The 17,286-nt window shown below is 41.1% G+C and overlaps 1 protein-coding gene and 1 pseudogene across 3 annotated transcripts; both read right to left on the reverse strand.

The window, feature by feature from the left end:
* Positions 1-302: 302 nt before the first annotated feature.
* Positions 303-7,581, reverse strand: LOC145492548 (ATP-binding cassette sub-family C member 4-like; annotated as a pseudogene).
* Positions 7,582-13,798: 6,217 nt separating this feature from the next.
* LOC145492375 (uncharacterized) lies at positions 13,799-17,081 on the reverse strand. Of its 3 annotated transcripts, none has more exons than XM_081471822.1 (2): positions 15,568-17,078; positions 13,799-13,865 (listed from the first exon to the last, which is right to left on the reverse strand). In XM_081471822.1, the coding sequence occupies exon 1, from the start codon at positions 16,701-16,703 to the stop codon at positions 15,597-15,599; it is 1,107 nt and encodes a 368-aa protein (XP_081327948.1). In that variant the 5' UTR covers positions 16,704-17,078; the 3' UTR covers positions 13,799-13,865; positions 15,568-15,596. The 3 variants fall into 3 exon arrangements, with proteins under 3 accessions (XP_081327948.1, XP_081327950.1, XP_081327949.1); XM_081471824.1 differs by lacking the exon at positions 13,799-13,865 and having other exon boundaries at positions 15,591-16,603; positions 16,768-17,081; XM_081471823.1 differs by lacking the exon at positions 13,799-13,865 and having other exon boundaries at positions 15,591-16,724; positions 16,849-17,078.
* Between the last annotated feature and the right edge of the window lie 205 nt (positions 17,082-17,286).

A 17,286-nucleotide genomic window follows, 5' to 3' on the forward strand; every position in this document is an offset into this window, starting at 1 on the left:
ATGAAAGATGCGAATGCAGCCATAACACTACTGGAAAAATAACTTGAAAAATTTTCAGGCTCTGAAAAGGATTCGAACCCACGACCTTTCTGTCACCGGTGCAATGCTCTACCAACATTTTTCCAGTAGTGTTATGGCTGCATTCGCATCTTTCATTCTTTCATTATGAAATAGAGTGTTTTCGCTTCTTTGTACAATGCTCCTCCATGACATCAAAGGCAATTTTTTTTTTTATTAAGATTTTAAATGATACTTGCGACTGCTTATTTTTGTGTCGGCTAGCAGCTCTCGTAAGGTCTCACATGAATGGCGTGATACCCTTTGAGAGGACAATAACATAATCAACAGAAACAATGCCACCAACCCAAAAACAAAAACAGCTTCTAAAAAGCAAAAGAGTTACAAGCTTACGAGAGCTGCTACAATTCTGCTTCTTTTTTCGATAAGTAAGAAGTAAAAACTGATCAAAATTGAAAATGGCCTGTAAATTAACAATGGGGGAACTAGCCTATCTAGATTCCTGCAAATCAAGCCATTTCACTCAAAGCACCTCCTTTCTTATTTACTAAAGCGTCAAATTTATCAAATTCGTCAACCTCCCCATCTCTCAAAACCAAAATCATGTCACAGTCTTTGATGGTGCTTAAACGATGAGCTATAGTGATGACTGTGGATTCCTTTAGTTTCTCACGCACTACGTTCCAGATTGTTTGTGCGGTTTCTGGATCCACATGAGCAGTGGGCTCATCCAAGATGACAATCTTGCTTTAGTGCAACAGCACACGAGCCAAACAAATTAACTGTCGCTCTCCTACACTGAGATTTACTCCATGTTCCAAGAGCTCGTGATCTAGCTTTCCCTCTAAACCTCCTACCAACGCTTTCAGTTGCACATTCTCCAAAGCTTGCCACAAATCTACATCCTGCAACTGCTCCAAGAGATCAAGGTTTTTCCTTAGCGATCCACTACACAGAACAGGGCTTTGGCCAAGAACGGATATACATCGTCGGGAGTCCTGCAGATTGATCTGTTTGATTGGAATATCATCGACCATTATGTCTCCATCGGCATCTGGCATGCGCAGGAGAGCTGCCACAAAAGATGACTTCCCTGCACCTGTGCGGCCTGCAACACCGATCTTTGTTCCTCCTTTAATGTTAAGATTAATTTTCTTCAGTACTCGAGGTCCCCCGGATAGTACGTTAATGAAACATCTTGAAATGTGATATTTCCTGCCTGTGGCCATTGGCTTGGGGAGGCCTGTGCACTTTGTATCCAGGTTCTGAGTCAAGTTTGGTGTACGTCATCACTCGTTCAACTGAGGTCATGAAACTCTCGACGTCAGAGGTTATCTTGATAGCGTATTGAGCACTTATCGAAGTTTGAATGACATAAACAAGCGCAAGTCCTGCCCAATCTGATTAAGACAAAAGAAAAAAAAATGAAATTGATTATTTAGATTATTCAGTTGTATGATACGGCTTGGTATTGTTTTTTAAACTTGAGGAATAAAAATACCCCGCCCTATGATACAACTTTCCGCCAAATAGACTAATTCCACATTATCATTTGACGGATATTCTTCCACTTTTGATCGGTTAAGAGACCTCTTTCACCTTTAAATAGACCATATTAAATGGTTACGTGATCTTATAACAATAAGGTGCTCCACTTATAACCTTAAGGGCACTACAATACTGGACCTTCCAAAAGTAAAATCAACAACTTTCGGCTTAAGATCATGGAGATACGCTACATCGAAATTGTGGAACGCTATACCGGACGAGTTTCGAGAGATACAAACGTGCACTACTGTTGAAAACAACCTAAAAACATTAGATCTCACGGGACTCTGAGTGCGAAGTGGATCTATCCTTAATCAATTTTTACTGTTTTTAATGATCATATTTTCTTATACATTTTACTTGTGACTACATTGTTAATTCTTATATTTTAATATTAGCCAGTTCTTAATCTTAATTTATTTAAATTTATATACCTTCATAAGGCTCTTATAAGTAATTTGTTTTTTTTGTTTTTTTCGTGGCGTACCTGTAAACTAGCTTTTTAGCTAAGCGTACCGACCCCGTTAAAAATATTGATTGATTGATTGATTGATTGATGGCTTGAAACGAAGATAATTGTTTCAAAGTCGTAACGATATGTTGCATTATGCTATAAAATTCATCTCTTAGAATCGTTCTAGTTTATTAGAGTTGTGTATGGTACGTTGCCATATAAAGTATACTATTGTTGCATTAGGCAAAATTGGGGAGATAATTGCGTCGAAAATTTTATTCGCTAGGAATGGAGGTAATTTGCTGTGTTTTGTGAGACTGAAAAGGGTGTGGATGGCCTTTTCTTCCAAGTTATCAGGTGCCAATGAAAAGTTACACGTTGCAGAAATGGGTATTCATAAATAAGTATAAGTTTGAACAATTTCAATGGGTTCATTATCGATTACAAGTACAGCGTTTCTTTATCCACTAAGAGTCCGTTGCTCGTAGCCTGCCCGGCACGCCGCCCCCGTCATAAAAGAATACTTCACTTTTGTTACCGTATCATGCGGATAAGCCGAAATGCCTTTTGCCAGTAAGCGAAAAACAGACCGTTAACAAATAATGATAGGCTGCTCTATTTGCAGGCTGCGATTGCCCTTAACTAACGTGAATTGTCCGTGTCTCAGTTTATACCGAAATTGAAATCTTGGCAAGTCCCTGCGATACACCTCCACGAGACTAAGAGGTAAACAGCAAAGTGATATAGAATATATTGATCAGCTCTATTACGAATGAGGCAAGCGTGGTTTCCTAATGACAAATCCTCAGATTTAGTATCGTTTTTGGCCGATTTTGATTTACCTTACAAATGCACCTACCGGCATCGTGAGACTCCAAAACAGCTGCTAGAGACACTGCACCAATTAACATGGATGCAAGGAGGTCCAAGCGTACACCAAGCCATCGCCCACTGGCCATCCACCATAATATACGACTGATTATGAACATCTTGATATCTAACGGAATGAAACTACAGTAAGTAAGTAGCCAGTCATTACTAAACACTTGAGGCTCTATAAAACATATGCAAGCCAGTCGTAATTGATCTTGATGGCACAAGATATTCAAGCCAATCAATTTACGTAGTAATGCGCGCAAAATCAAAGCAGATGCGTCTTATGATCAAAACTCTATTGAAAAGCTCCCTAAAAACTGTTACGACAGAACCAAATCACCTGTAAAACTGATCCACGAAATCCCTTTGTCTTCGCCTGGTTCGAATCGTGTCCAGTCTATTCAGGGTCTCAGAAAAGTGAGAGAAGACTGGACTGCGGCATAGTGACTCTAACCTTTTGAGTTCTCTGGACGTCCTCAAGTAATACTTGGAGATATGCAAGACCAACACAGTCAACGGAACAACAAGAAATAGAAGCCAAAGATTTGTAAAAGTTGGTATGATTATTGATGCAAACACCAACAAGACTCGCTGGATAGATACTAGAAAAGTCTTGGGCAACAACTCGTCAAGGCAGCCTACATCTTTTGAAAATCGATTGAGTATTCTTCCCACGGGATTTGAATCAAAGAAATGCACCAGTGCTTGTAACATAGCTAAAACCATTTTGTCATGAAGGCGTTCAGAACATCTTAAGGAAGCAAAAAGGAATCCATATGCTCGAATGACGGAAAAGATAAGGGAAGCACTGACAAGACAAGCATAGATAATGAGGTTCGTGTTGTCTTTCTGGTCTTCTGGAAGTTTCTTTGTAAGCGACGAGAGCCAGACGTCAGGAGCAACTACCATTGCTGAGAGAAAAAAGAGGCGATATTAAAATAATATGACAAAAAAATTGACAAGAAGCAAATCATAACGAAATTGTCATTGACCAGCTTTTATATAGTCCTGTTACAAATACAAAAATGAAACTGCGTGCAATTGTTACCCATGAACGAGTAGTTACAATATTGACTCTTACCTTGCGATATAAAGCACAAACAAATTACTGCACAGATTATTGACCAATGTACTCCGCTTGCAAAGTAGTTCCAGTAAAGCTTTGATGAAAGCACTCCGATGGAACGATCTTGCGATATTTCCAGACCCCTAGCTTCATTATGTAGTGGAACCATTGTTTCACAGTCATTGTCATCTTCGTTTTTCTGTTCAATCTCCCGAGGAACGCTCTTAGTTAACTTGCTATCGTTCCTAACTGTCTGATAGAGAGGGTCAACAGTTGTGTTTACAACACCTTCTTCTTGTATTTCAGTGAAACTTCCCTTTTCCAACATACGGCCTTTGTACAATACAATCACTTGATCAGCTTCTTTCATCTGCTGTTTTTGGTGTGATGTTAACACTCGCGTTTTATCGCCCAGTAGTTCGTTGATACATGTTTCAAAGACATGTTGGCCAACTTTTACGTCCACAGCACTCAGAGGATCGTCTAACAAGTAAAGGTCTGCACCAGCGTAAACTGCGCGTGCTAAACTAACTCTCGCCTTCTGACCTCCACTCAGAACTTCACCGCGTTCTCCAACAACTGTTTAGTCATAGTCAGGAAATCGCTGGATGTCTTCCGTGAGGGCGCATGACTCGATTACTCCGTTGTACTTCGGTTGACCAAACAAAACGTTTTCTCTTATGGTTCCAGAGAAGATCCAAGCTGTCTGGTGAACATAAACAAAAGAACCTTGGAAGGTTATTTTGCCGCTGATGTCGGTGATCTCACCGGCGATCGTTGAGAGAAGAGTAGATTTTACACTTCCCACTGGTCTGGTGATGAATGTTAGACTTTGTGACCTTGTGGAAAATTGGATATCCTGTAAAATAAAATCGTCTTCTCGCTTGGTATGTCTGTGCGTCAGACTTGTCACACATAAAGCACTGTGTTTTTCCTGAATTCTTACTTGGTGAGAGTTGATTACTGCTTCCTTTTTCCTCTCTTGATCAGAGAGACCGTTCGTAGCCTTGATTGAACTACTGTCTGTGTTACTGGTGTCTTTGCTAATTTGACCACGTGAGATGATGGGGATATTTTCTAAAAATCTTCTATTCGTCCCAGCGACGCATAAGCATCGTTTGTATGTAGTAAAGCAGAGGGAAAGAAACGGCATGTTGCTATTCTTGCGATATCCATAAAACCAAGCAGCACAAAAATATTGACAGGTGTTATGGGTTGACCAGTTAGTACAAGAGTAACGACAGACAACAGGGTCGCCACTGATAGGGAACTGTTCTGCAAGGCAAGAACTTCTGACAGAATGACACTTTTCTTACGGGTGATGTTAATTTCACTTCTGAAAACAGAACAAAATAGGAATATAAGAATACATTAATATCAATATGATAACAAGAGCGTTGCCTTGAAAATTTCGTTTGTATAAGGACTACGAAAAATAAACCGATAATTTCAGGATTGTTGGTCCAAAAACCAAGAACGCTCTGAGTCAATATTAAGCACCACATCTGTTTTCCACTTTCCACCTACCTTCGTGTGTGTTGAATTTTTTTCGGTATTCTCCCTGCCACGCACGCGTTTTGATGGCACGAAACCCAGAAACCACCTGGTTCATCAAAGAGATGCGCCGGTCGGACACCGCTGCCGTGCGCAAGCGTAGTGCAGCACTAATACAGGAGAACCCAGCGAAATATGGCACAAGAAAACAAAAGAAGAAGACTCCCATAAGAGAATGCCAGCCAATCAAATACTCCAGTAACACTGTTATCACAACCAAGACAAAACACGAAGAAATCGATATGGAAAGCCACATGACTGTCTTCCTCCATTCGCTGAACATCGTTTGATATAAGGTTTATCACGTGGCCTGCGGTGAATTTTAGTAATGCATCCTTGCTGAGAAGAAGCATCTGCGAAGCAAGAAAAACTGTTTAATAGTTAAAAAAAGGAATAAATTTAACGGTCATCATCGCTGTCTTATTTTAAAAAAATATGCATCAATTCAGATAATACTACTTTTCTTATACCATGACAAATTATGAACTAAAGAGATTTTCTCATGTGAAAAATCGCTTTAATGTCAAGTAAGTTAGGTTTATTGCTATTAATTAAGCTAGTGTGCGACTAGTGTATACTCTGTATCGATATTATGAAAGACAAGCGTGACCGTCAACCTACAATCGGGGAAGTACCATCTACTAAAGTTATATAGATATGTGCCATCTTAAAGGGTAAGGTAGTTGCACTTTTTTGGCCAGATAATACTAGGTCATGGATTTTCTCGTCTTGGTTTTCCGCAGAAGAGTATTTAAAATACGGAATAAAATGGACAAAGAAAATAACCTAAAAATGCAATTACAGTGCGTTACTGAAACATCCAGTTCTGAAAACAAGAATGGATTTTAGTAGTAACGACGTCTAAAAGAGAACAAGCAGCGCACTCTAAATAGGGCGACATGACACGACCACCGTAAAACGACCTTGGCATACCCCTTGAAAGCTCTAAACGAGAACCTTTGATTCTTTTACTACCAAATCCCTTTAGAGAATATCAAACTTCTAGGTAAAGGTAACTAAGCCTCAGGGAAACAGGATCTATCCTTTGGCTATTCTTAACTAAGATCAGGCGCTCTTTTTACTGCGCCTCTGCGAACAAATAGAAAGCACGGTCGGAGGTTAAACTATTCTAGACTACTCGTGCTTACCTTATGGTAAACTAGACCTTTTAAGGCGCAACTTATTCTGATACCCAACATCTCGTATCTATAGTCATGTTAATGCATACTGAGAGCTCTCATAACAACATTAATACACAAAGCAAGTGTACAAGCGTAGAGAAGATTATCTTTCTGTGGCTCAGCTGATATCAGTATTGAAATAAGATATCCCAATAACAGTGGTTGGAGAAGGCAAGAAATTGATTCTACAGCACTTGTGAATACAATAACCATGGCATCCTTGATTGGTATCATCTTTATGACGCATTTCCAAAGTATAGGCGTTGTTTGATTTCTGTTGCACTTTGTTTTTTCTTTGTTCCAGTTTTGTTGAAGCTGATCGGTCAGAAAAGAGGTAGAATTCTCTTTTGAAAGCGATAAAAGATCATTCTCATCTAATTGTCGTTCACTGCCTATCTTGAAGATACTATTCATCCATGAAAATAGCAGAAGAGACACGAAGCTGACTATTTCTTTATCTTCGTTCGTGGAGATCTTCTTGTATCCTTTCCTTGCCATGACAGTTAAGCTGAAAAATAGCGCAGATCAACATATAGAGATCAAAATTCAAGTTTGACGACAAGATAATATAAATTTGTCGTTTCGGAGTTCGCCGGCTGACTCACAGCTCGCAAATTTATGCCGCAAATACCTTCCTTCCTTTGGCGCTTTGCCTCCCCCTCCCACGTTTAACGCCTGCTACGCAGTCTACGCGTGGGCTATCGCATCACACGATTACAGCGGGATTTCCACTGTCACGTTACCGTAGAATTCCGAAAGTAACGTTCCCCTCGAAAATAACGGCTCCCCGAAAGTGACGGTCCCCCCGAAAGTAGCGGCCCTTTAGAAGTCACTGAAAGAGAAAGTCTCTCTTCTCAGACGCGGATCATGCGGATGGAGCAGCCTGAATGCAGGACTGAGCATTGACTTGAAGAGTTATCTGTGATTTTATTTCGAACCTGACTGAATTTTCTTGAAACTATGATTTATAAGCTGTGTTTGTCTAGCAGCTGTCAAATGATATACTGTAGGGTAATCAGTTGTATTGTGATATACAGTACCAACCGGTTTAAGGCCCGAGTCTTTTTGTTTATACAGTCTGCTTTGTAAACATACATAAATGGAATGTTTAATTTCTTATGCTACGTGTCCACTTTGTCTGAAACGACTGTTATCTTACAAACGTTTTTTAACCATCCGAAAGTAACGGCTACCCGAAAGTGGCGGCCCTTTTTGCCTGCTAAATCCGAACGTAACGGGGGCCTTTACTTTCGGAATTCTACGGTATTTTTACGCGCATTAATGGACGTAAACTTCAGATAAAATTTCGTACTTAGAACCAGAACATAAGTATCAAGAAGACTCGACCCATGGCAAAGAGGGTAATAATGGCTTAGAAGAAATTATATCGTCCTTCTGGTTGCAACAAGGTCTGAATCAACGGTCTCCCTGAATACTTGTAAAACAAGACGGTGCTACAGAACACTGCAGACAAGTTTAAAATAGACTTTTCCGTCTATGGTATGGAAATATCAGTTTAATCGAATGTAACTATCGTTTAGTAAATCAACAATTTCGTCTAGGGGAATTGTTTTGGTTTTATTTCTATAAACTTTTGCGTTACGTTCTTAACAGATGGACAACAAAACGCATTTGTATAACAATATAAGCTCACTTTTGGAGAACACTTATTGATATAAGCAAGTCACTATTTCTTATGAACACGATCTTAATGTCGTTCACCTATTTATTATCACGCAGCATCATAGATATCAGACTTATTGCCGCCGCTAAGTGTTGTTCAAAACTTCGCACTTTCCGTTCGGAACCCCTCGTTTTGTTTGTTGAAGTCATTCGGTTTGGAGAAATGCTTTTTGGTGAATTTCTTAAAGGTTAATGTTTCGAGTAAATGATAAGTATGTTACGGGAGCCCCGCTTTTAGGTTTGGCCAAATCCACAAGTATGTTATTCTGACTATCAAGGCGCTTTCAGCTGTGTTTTGAATGCACCCTCCTCCCGGGGAGGGAGGGGGGGTACTCCCTTATATGGCCTATATAGGTATGTGCGACCCCAAAAGGTAGGATTTTTCAACCGTTTTGGCCATAAATAGGGTATCGATTTTGGCCATTTTGGTCTTAAATAGGGTATGGTCTTTGCACTCTAGTCTTGAATTGGGTATGTTTCTTAGAAGAAGCTACTTTTTCATCGTTATCAATAAGACCGTCAACAAAAGCCCTTCATAACTTATGTTTAGGGCACCTGTGCAGCTACAAAGGTCATAAATAGCGTATCAAATTGTTGGCCAGGTCGTAAATAGGGTAGCATAAATCGCAGATTATGGTCATAAATAGGGTAAAGGTTTTGGGAAGTAGGCCGCACACCCCTACCCAACTTTTCTGGGAGTACCCTACCCCCCCCCCCCCAGGACCCTCCTATGAGATTCCAAAATTCGCAGCAGGTTATGGGTTCTAATTCCCGGTGAGTTGTGTTACGAGATCGAAAAATCTGTCATCGCCGTGTACTTTGCGGTGATCGACTTGTCGCGCATCTCACTACAAAAGTAAGAGAAGAAGACCAGACAGGAGATGGTCATGCAATGCGAATGGTTAATGATTATGACAGTGACAATAACATTCAAGGTTAAGCGCCGGAGAGAATGATGGTATGTGAACCATTATCCAGTGATACTATGTAAACCGGACGCAGTCTTACAGACCGAATCATAATACCGTAGCAAGCACAGTTTATCCATGATATTGTTGATCAATCTATGCACCGACCAAGTCTACCACTTTTGTCGCCAAGGTCGATGGTTTGGCTCGGAAAGGAAAAGGGGTACGGTCGTGGTGTCCACTAGTTTTGACATTCCTGCCAACTCAGTGCGAGGGAAAAATCTACAAGGCGCTGAATGATCGGTTCAGGGGAGTTCAAAACGATCAAGCTTTTATAAATCCCCTTTCAATCGATGAAATGGTGGGAATGGTGAGATTCCCGCCTGCTTGCCACAGACGTACGCTGTCACCTTCACCAGAAAATATAAAGCGTGTTCAAGCCCTGCAACGTTGAAGCAACTCCGGTTAAGCAACCATTCGAAGCCTTGAAAGAGGTCGAAAAATGCTAAATGGTCCTCGGCTAAAAATGAAGTGGGTGCAGGTTCATTGCATCACAGTGACTAAGTCTATTGTTGTCATTGCCACCAAAACACAAGTGCAGTTTCAAATGCTGCCTAACTTAAATTAAGCATTTTGTTGTCTTGTCTACTCAAGGTTGTACATCTATTGGATTTTTACTACTTGATAGACTTAAAACTAGCAGTAATCGTGGATTAAAGAGTGCGTTAGAGTTTTGGTTGGTTTGGTATGTTTACGTTAAAAAAACAAAAATTCTGAGAACAGCATTTTGTGCCTGAGCTGTTAGGTAGATGTAAAATTGGCCTCCCTCCAGCAGGGGCGAAAACAAATGGATTGATGGAAAAGATGTGCATACGAGGAGGTTTGTTTATACATCTATTACGTAATATTATATTAATTAAAACCGGTCAGCATAAAACACGGACTGCAGTCCGCGCTTTCTACCCGAGTCCGTGTTTTATACCAAGTCCGTGATGCTTAGTCCGCGTTTTATGTCTCACACCGTGCTTTATACCCAGTCCGTAGTCCGCATTCCGGTTTTCCGCCGTCCGCAGTCCGCAGTCCACCGTTCGCCATCCGCCGTCCGCCGTTGGCCGTCCGCCGTTGGCCGTTGGCCGTCTGCAGTCCGCAGTCCGCTGTCCGCAGTCCATGTTTTATACTGACCGGAACCCTACGATTCTGGACCGTCTTATTGGACACAAACGTTTCCTGTTCCGTCGGTATGCGGGACGACGTGCTTTTATTACCAAAACTAGGACAATTATTCTGTTTACGAACACGACTTTGAGTCGCCTTGGCTTCGGGGGAACAGCCATTGAGCATTTTCATTTCCAAAACAATGAAACGGAGGACATGTTGGTGTAACAAAGTAATCCTGTTGGAGTTGAACTCTTTTCCTATGTAAACACTATCCTTGGGTTTATGCTACATATTTTGTGCATAGAACAGAAATCTAGGCCAGCGAAACTACCAGTGAAACTACGCATTCCTCCTTTGATTTATTCAGCAGAAGGCAGCGTTGGTTTTGGTCGAAGAGAAGAGGGTACACAACGCGCAGCCAAACTACAGCTTTCTGAAAGGTCGTACACATTTTCGTGAAAACATGGATCTGCAAGGTTTTTAAATGCCATTAAACCCAAATCAAGCTTTAAATAAACAACTTATCCGCTACAGTCCACAACAAGCTGCCTCGACACCGGAAAGTCCGCAATATAGCACAACACTTGAAAGAGAGCGCATGGACGAACATGGAGATGACGTCATTCCCCTCTGAAGAATTTTTTTTTTGGGGGGGGGGAAGGGCAAATTGGTGTCCATAGAAAAATACATTACCCAATTAGAACTGCGTTCTGTCGAACGCAAATATTTTAAATCGTCAATTTATTACCAATTTACTACTAAAATATTACTAAACTTGAAAATTTATTTTGGATTTGACACTATTATTGCTTGGCTTCATCCCTGAAGCAGCAGAGCAGCTTAGCCTTTTTAGCCTGCAGTTCTGTGGGAATTCTTTCTCCCGGTGTTTAACTGGGAAGTTAAAGTCAGGCTTAATGAAATTAAACATTAATACATAATTTTTGAGCAATGATTTAAATCTTAATTGTTTCGAGACCAAACAATATTGTTTGGCTAAATCCCTGAAGCAGCAGAGCAGCTTGGCCTTTAAATTTTAGGCTGCCGTTTTTGTGAGAATGCTTTTCCCAAGTGCTTCATTTGGTCGAAAAAGTCAGCCAGTGGTTCTGTGAGAATTCTTTCATCAGGTGCTTTATTGGGAACTATATCAAAAACATTTTTACCATGACTGTTTCAAAAAAAAAAAAAGGATTATCTACCTGGAATAATGAAGTACAGTAGTCATTATTAAATGTGATTTATATGGACTGAACAACAGGAAAACTCCAGGGAAGATAAGTGTACCATTAGTCCCTTATATATGTTTTATGCTGTCTGTAAATGTACTTTTCCAACATCAACTCCCACAGTTTAGTGTCCATTAGAAGAAGTGTTAAACACGGGACACCATAATTTATTAGTTCGCACTTCCACGTTTCTCTACCTGCCCTTCACCAATTATTATTTCAGACTGAAGATAGGCTTGCTTTGCAGTTCTCTTTTTCTTTGCAGCTTTCAGGGCAGTACGACCTGACAGTTGAAGGGGTATCGAATGGTCTTTGCGATTTAAATTGAGCTTAGAAATTGAAACGATTTGAGTGGAACTGATTAAGTTAAAATAGGTTTTGGCAATACAATTATTATCGGTTGCGCGTGTTATTTGTCCGGTTGCATGTGTTAAATTTACGAAGTGCTCGCTGCTCTTCATTAGGCATGATTGGCTGCAAGCTGCTGGGATTGGTTGAACCGGGATTGCGCCTATTGTCCTTTCAATAAAAGAGAGATTCCGACAAACGGTAAATTTACGAAGTTCTCGCTGCTCGCCATCTGTAATTTTTAACGACAAGACAAGTTTGATTATCAGATTAAACGAGACTTACCTGTAAGTTGAAGTTTGATCAAGATTCTATCTTGTCATCAGTCCGGAACGAAGGAGTCACATGAGAAGCGCATGCGCGTTGCTGATCAGTATTCAACGTGAGTGGTGCAGGAGAAAATAGGAACGAAGGACATGGGAGGGGGGGTACATAAGGGCATGTGACTCCTTCGTTCCGGACTGATGACAAGATAGAATCTTGATCAAACTTCAACTTACAGGTAAGTCTCGTTTAATCTGATAATTCTACCTTGTCATCAGTCTACGTCACTACGGAGTCACATGAGACTTCAAAGTCCTGCATCACGAGCAACTCATAACAGTGAACAAACTTTATTCCCAAACAAGGAAAAAGAAAATACAGTTTCACAGATCAAAGTGTGTCTGGATTCAGCAGCACGGAGCCAAAATTAGCTGAGGCAGTGACGACAGGCTTATCATAAAACTTCGCAAAAGTACTAGAATTAGACCACCCTGCACTCTTCATGATGTCTGCTAGGCTTAAACCTTTGGCCTTACAACTGGACGTTGATGCAGCTCTGCTGCTATGAGCAGAGTATTTGTTAATGTCAATCCCGGCTGACTCTAACACTTGCTTAACCCATCTGGAGATGGTATCTTTGGATACCGGTTTAAATGGTTTAACATAACTTATCAGTAACTGTGAGTGCTCCTCTCGCAACTGTTTTGTGCGCTGTAAGTATTCCTTAAGATGCTCAACCACACAAAGTTTCTTGTCACTTTGGAAAGAAATTAAATCAATGGGTGCTAGATGTCGCCCAGGCTTACTCTGTTTCAGTTTCTCACAAATAGTTATTCTGTAGCGGTCATCCATTTCTTGGATGTAATTAACATCAAACTTATGTATAGTCTGTCCACGCTGTCCCGTAGTGAGACAGAGTAACATAGTCAAATTTAGAGTAAGCTGCTTAAGAGATAAGGATCTCAAGGGTGCAGCAGCTCTCAAATAATCTAACACAATATTAACGTCCCAAATTTCAGTATATTTGGGCAAAGCTGGTTTTAACTCAAAAATCCCTTTCATGCAGCGAGCTACTAACGGGTGCTCTCCGAATTTTACTCCGTCTTCCAAAACAAATATTGAAGAGAGCGCAGAACGTGCGGTGTTTACAGCACTGTATCCTAAGCCTGATTTGTAAAGAAAAACGAGAAATTCAATGCCATTTGTTACTCCAGGCTGAAAAACATTGATGCTATTGTCCTGACAGTATTGATTCCATTTGCTAAGGTAAGTGTGGTATTGCTTGGAGGTGCCTTCCCTCCATGAAGCCATTAGCACATCTTTTGCCGCAGGTGATAAAGCATACTTGTTTAGTCCCTCCCTGATAAGTGACACACGAGGAGATTCAGCTTGTGCCAGATTGGATGATTTTCCTTGGGATGGCTTGGCAGCTGGAGTAGGTCTTTCCTGGCTTTTAGATACACTGGTTTCTGTTTGAGTAGCTGGAGAGCTGTTGGGTACCATGGTTGTGTGGGCCTATCTGGCAACACACAAATCCCCTGTGCTCCCTCGGTCATCAACTTGTTCAGCACTGTTGGAATAACACTAAACGGAGGAAAAGCATAAAAATTAAGGTTGGACCAACTCAGGCTAAACGCATCGATGGCAATAGCCTCGGGGTCTGGTCTGTAAGACACATAATCTGGGAACTGGTGATTTATACGAGAGGCAAACAAATCTATATCAGGTTTGAAGTCTAGCCTCTCAAGAGCACAAATTAGTGATGCCTTGTCAAGCCTCCATTCAGATTCTCTTTGGTTTCTTCTGGATTCAAAATCTGCAATAAGATTTTGTTTTCCAGGAATATGTGCAGCACTAAGCCAGATCTTGCGATCTATACACCACTCCCAGATCTCCTTAGCGACCGAATTGCAAGAATCTGAGTGGCTTGTTCCCATGTGATTAATCACATTAACTGCTGTAGTGTTGTCACACATTATTCTGATATGTGTGTTGCTCTTGTCTTTAGCAAAGGTTTGGAGCCCCAACAAAATAGCCAACATTTCCAGATAGTTGATGTGGTGTTTAGACTCTGGATGGGACCAATTTCCTCCCGAGGACACCCCTGCAGATTCTGCCCCCAACCCATAAGGGAAGCATCTGTTGTTATTTGATGCTGGGGTTGTGGGTGGTTGATTACATTGTACATGTCTCCCACATGTTGAATCCACCACTGTAATTCAGATTTAGCATGAGGAGACAAAGACATCAAGTCATCAAAGTTACCCTTTGTTCTAATAAGGGCCTGGGATTTATCTTTTTCCAGGTATCGGTAGTAAAGAGCTCCATACATCACCCCAGGGAAGCTAGCAACTATTTTCCCAATAACACTTGCTACTTCCCTAATAGAAGGGGAAGAGTTTTCTAATAACTCAGTACAGACATTTTGTAAACTAGTGGCTTTCTCACTGGTCAGTTGTATTGTCATTTCTACTGAGTCTATTACAAACCCTAGGATAGTAAGCACTTGTGTGGGTATGAAAGTAGACTTCTCTGGATGCACAACCAAGCCTAATTTGTCCAGCAAGACGGTAGTGTCTATAACATTTTGGACACATTTCTCATAGGTTTGCCCTTGCAGGTAAAGGTCATCAAGATGTGCCACAGCTATGTGTCCTTGTTTGTGCAGAGTAGACAGAGGGGGCTTAAGAATTTTAGTGAATATACGGGGAGCACACGACAACCCATTAGGAAGGCAGGTAAATTCATATAACTCCCCCTCCCAGATAAAGCGTAAAAACTTTCGATCTGAAGATCGAATGGGGACAGAGTAATAGGCATCTTTCATGTCAACAGAAGCCATATAACAATTTTGGGTAACTAGTTTTGTTATGGTAGAAAGTGAATCCATTTTAAAATGATAATGACTAACTGACTCATTAAACCTTTTGAGATTTAGTATGAGTCGATAAGTCTCATCCTTCTTCGGACGAAGGAATACATTGGACAAAATTTGCCCAGATACAGGTGACACCTTTGTGATGACACGTTTCTCAAGTAATTTATGCACTTCTTGACAAACAATGGGATATTCATGTTCTGAGAAGATTTGCTTAGGTAACTTGTGTTGAACAGGGGTGGCAGTACACTCAATTGCTGCTCCCAACACATCCGATAATAGGATTTTGTCATTAGTAAGGGTCCTCCAAGCTGCAAAATGAGCAGCCACCTGCCCAGCCTGAAATGTATTGCATAACATTTGTAAATAATTCACCAGGTTGGGCAAGAAATTTCCAAAGCCACTTACCCTGTTCTTTATTTGAAGCAATTGTTCCATTATTTCTTGTCGGTGGTTGGTGATTTTTTCTTGTTGTAGTGCCGGTTTTGGCCTTTCCATAAAAAATCTCTTCTAGGACCTTTAGAATGATGGGCATGTTGTTTTGAACTTTGCTGTTTGCCTTTGAAGAGACCATTCTTAGATGAGGATGTAAAGGAATGGCTAATTTTGCTCGCTTCTTTGGCATCTCGCAATTGCTTCGCCAAGTCGTCCCCAAAAAGGTATTGGCTAGTGATGGGCACTTCAGCCGAGCAAATAGCAGAGTACTCCGCTTTCATTGATGGTTTGATTTCATCTCTTCGCAGCTGGGCCAACTGCGTATTTACATGTCCCAGCATTGCAATGGTGTCAACTTGTTTAGCCATTATTTTGTTGTTTTCTAAACCAGAGGGATTTTGAATAAGCACATTGGTCATTTGTAACGTCGCAAAAGTGATTTTGCGGATAACCTGCTGCAAATTTGAGATCTTCAGGTCTGTTTTCTTTTTCTTGGCATTTAATTGGCTCCATATCTCGGGGTTGACTTTTATACCCTTTATGTCAGAGCAGTTCTGAGGCTGTTTATATTTGTCTGAGAAACTATTAATTTTGTCAGAAGACAGCTTCTTGCCCCATCGTTTTAGTGCAATATCAGCCAGCTCTTGCTGGATTTTGTCGCCGGTGGCGTCATCCTCGTCAAGACTGTTAGCAAAGTCTTGAAGGAGCTTTGTCTCCTTGGCGGGAATTTCCCGCTCTTTTTGGCCGGTGGCCTTTGAACACTCGGTGAGCATTTTAATGTCATCTGCGTCGTCCAGATCATCACTAGCGTGAAGACTAATATTATCATCCGAGAGACTAGTATGACGCCGTCGTTTGTGGGAGTTTTCTTCAGACTCAGAGTCTGAATTATCCGATACGGCGGATGTTGACTGTCGCTTTAAGCCCTGTGGGCGTTCGTCAGGGACTGGCTTTTCACACAATTTAGCTAAAAGACTAGCCATTTTCCCCATGTTGCTGTTTATGTTATCTAGAGATAACGCAAGATCTCGGTTATTGAGATTAGGTGAATCTACCATGCTTGGAGAGCCGTCGGAGGTGCCCGACGCTTCTGTGTTTTCATTAGACATTTTGGAAAGGAATCGCTCGAGCTGTAGAAGAAAAAGTACAATAAGTATCCAATTTTAGCCTTACCTTCCTCTCCAGGTATGTAAAAGGTGGAAAAACCCGGCGATGGTTTAGATTTGCAAAGATTAAAGGATTAAAAATACTCACAGCGTGAAACTGCCAGCGAAACGCAAAGCACACTGATCAGCAACGCGCATGCGCTTCTCATGTGACTCCGTAGTGACGTAGACTGATGACAAGGTAGAATCACTGTTTGTGCTCGGATAAAATAAACGCATTGCTCCCGTGCTCGCAAATGCTCGCAAAGACCATTCGATACCCCTACTGTTAGATATAAATTCAAGCTGGAATGTCAAGCCATGGTCAAGCAAACTAACCACTGTTAAATATTGAATGGACATTCCTAAAACTTATACAAAAATGAGGGGACACCTCCTGAGCGTAATTATTTGGCGTGCAGTGAGTTTCACTTTTCTTACCAGCTTGTGATGTGCCGTTGACGACAGTCTAACTGTTGGCTGGAAAAAACGTAGCATGGAGACTACGCCTAAGACTTTCACGTATCATCCTGTGTGATTGTTGACC

Source organism: Orbicella franksi, chromosome 7 (assembly GCF_964199315.1).
Source record: "Orbicella franksi chromosome 7, jaOrbFran1.1, whole genome shotgun sequence".
Classification (NCBI taxonomy): Eukaryota; Metazoa; Cnidaria; class Anthozoa; order Scleractinia; family Merulinidae; genus Orbicella; species Orbicella franksi.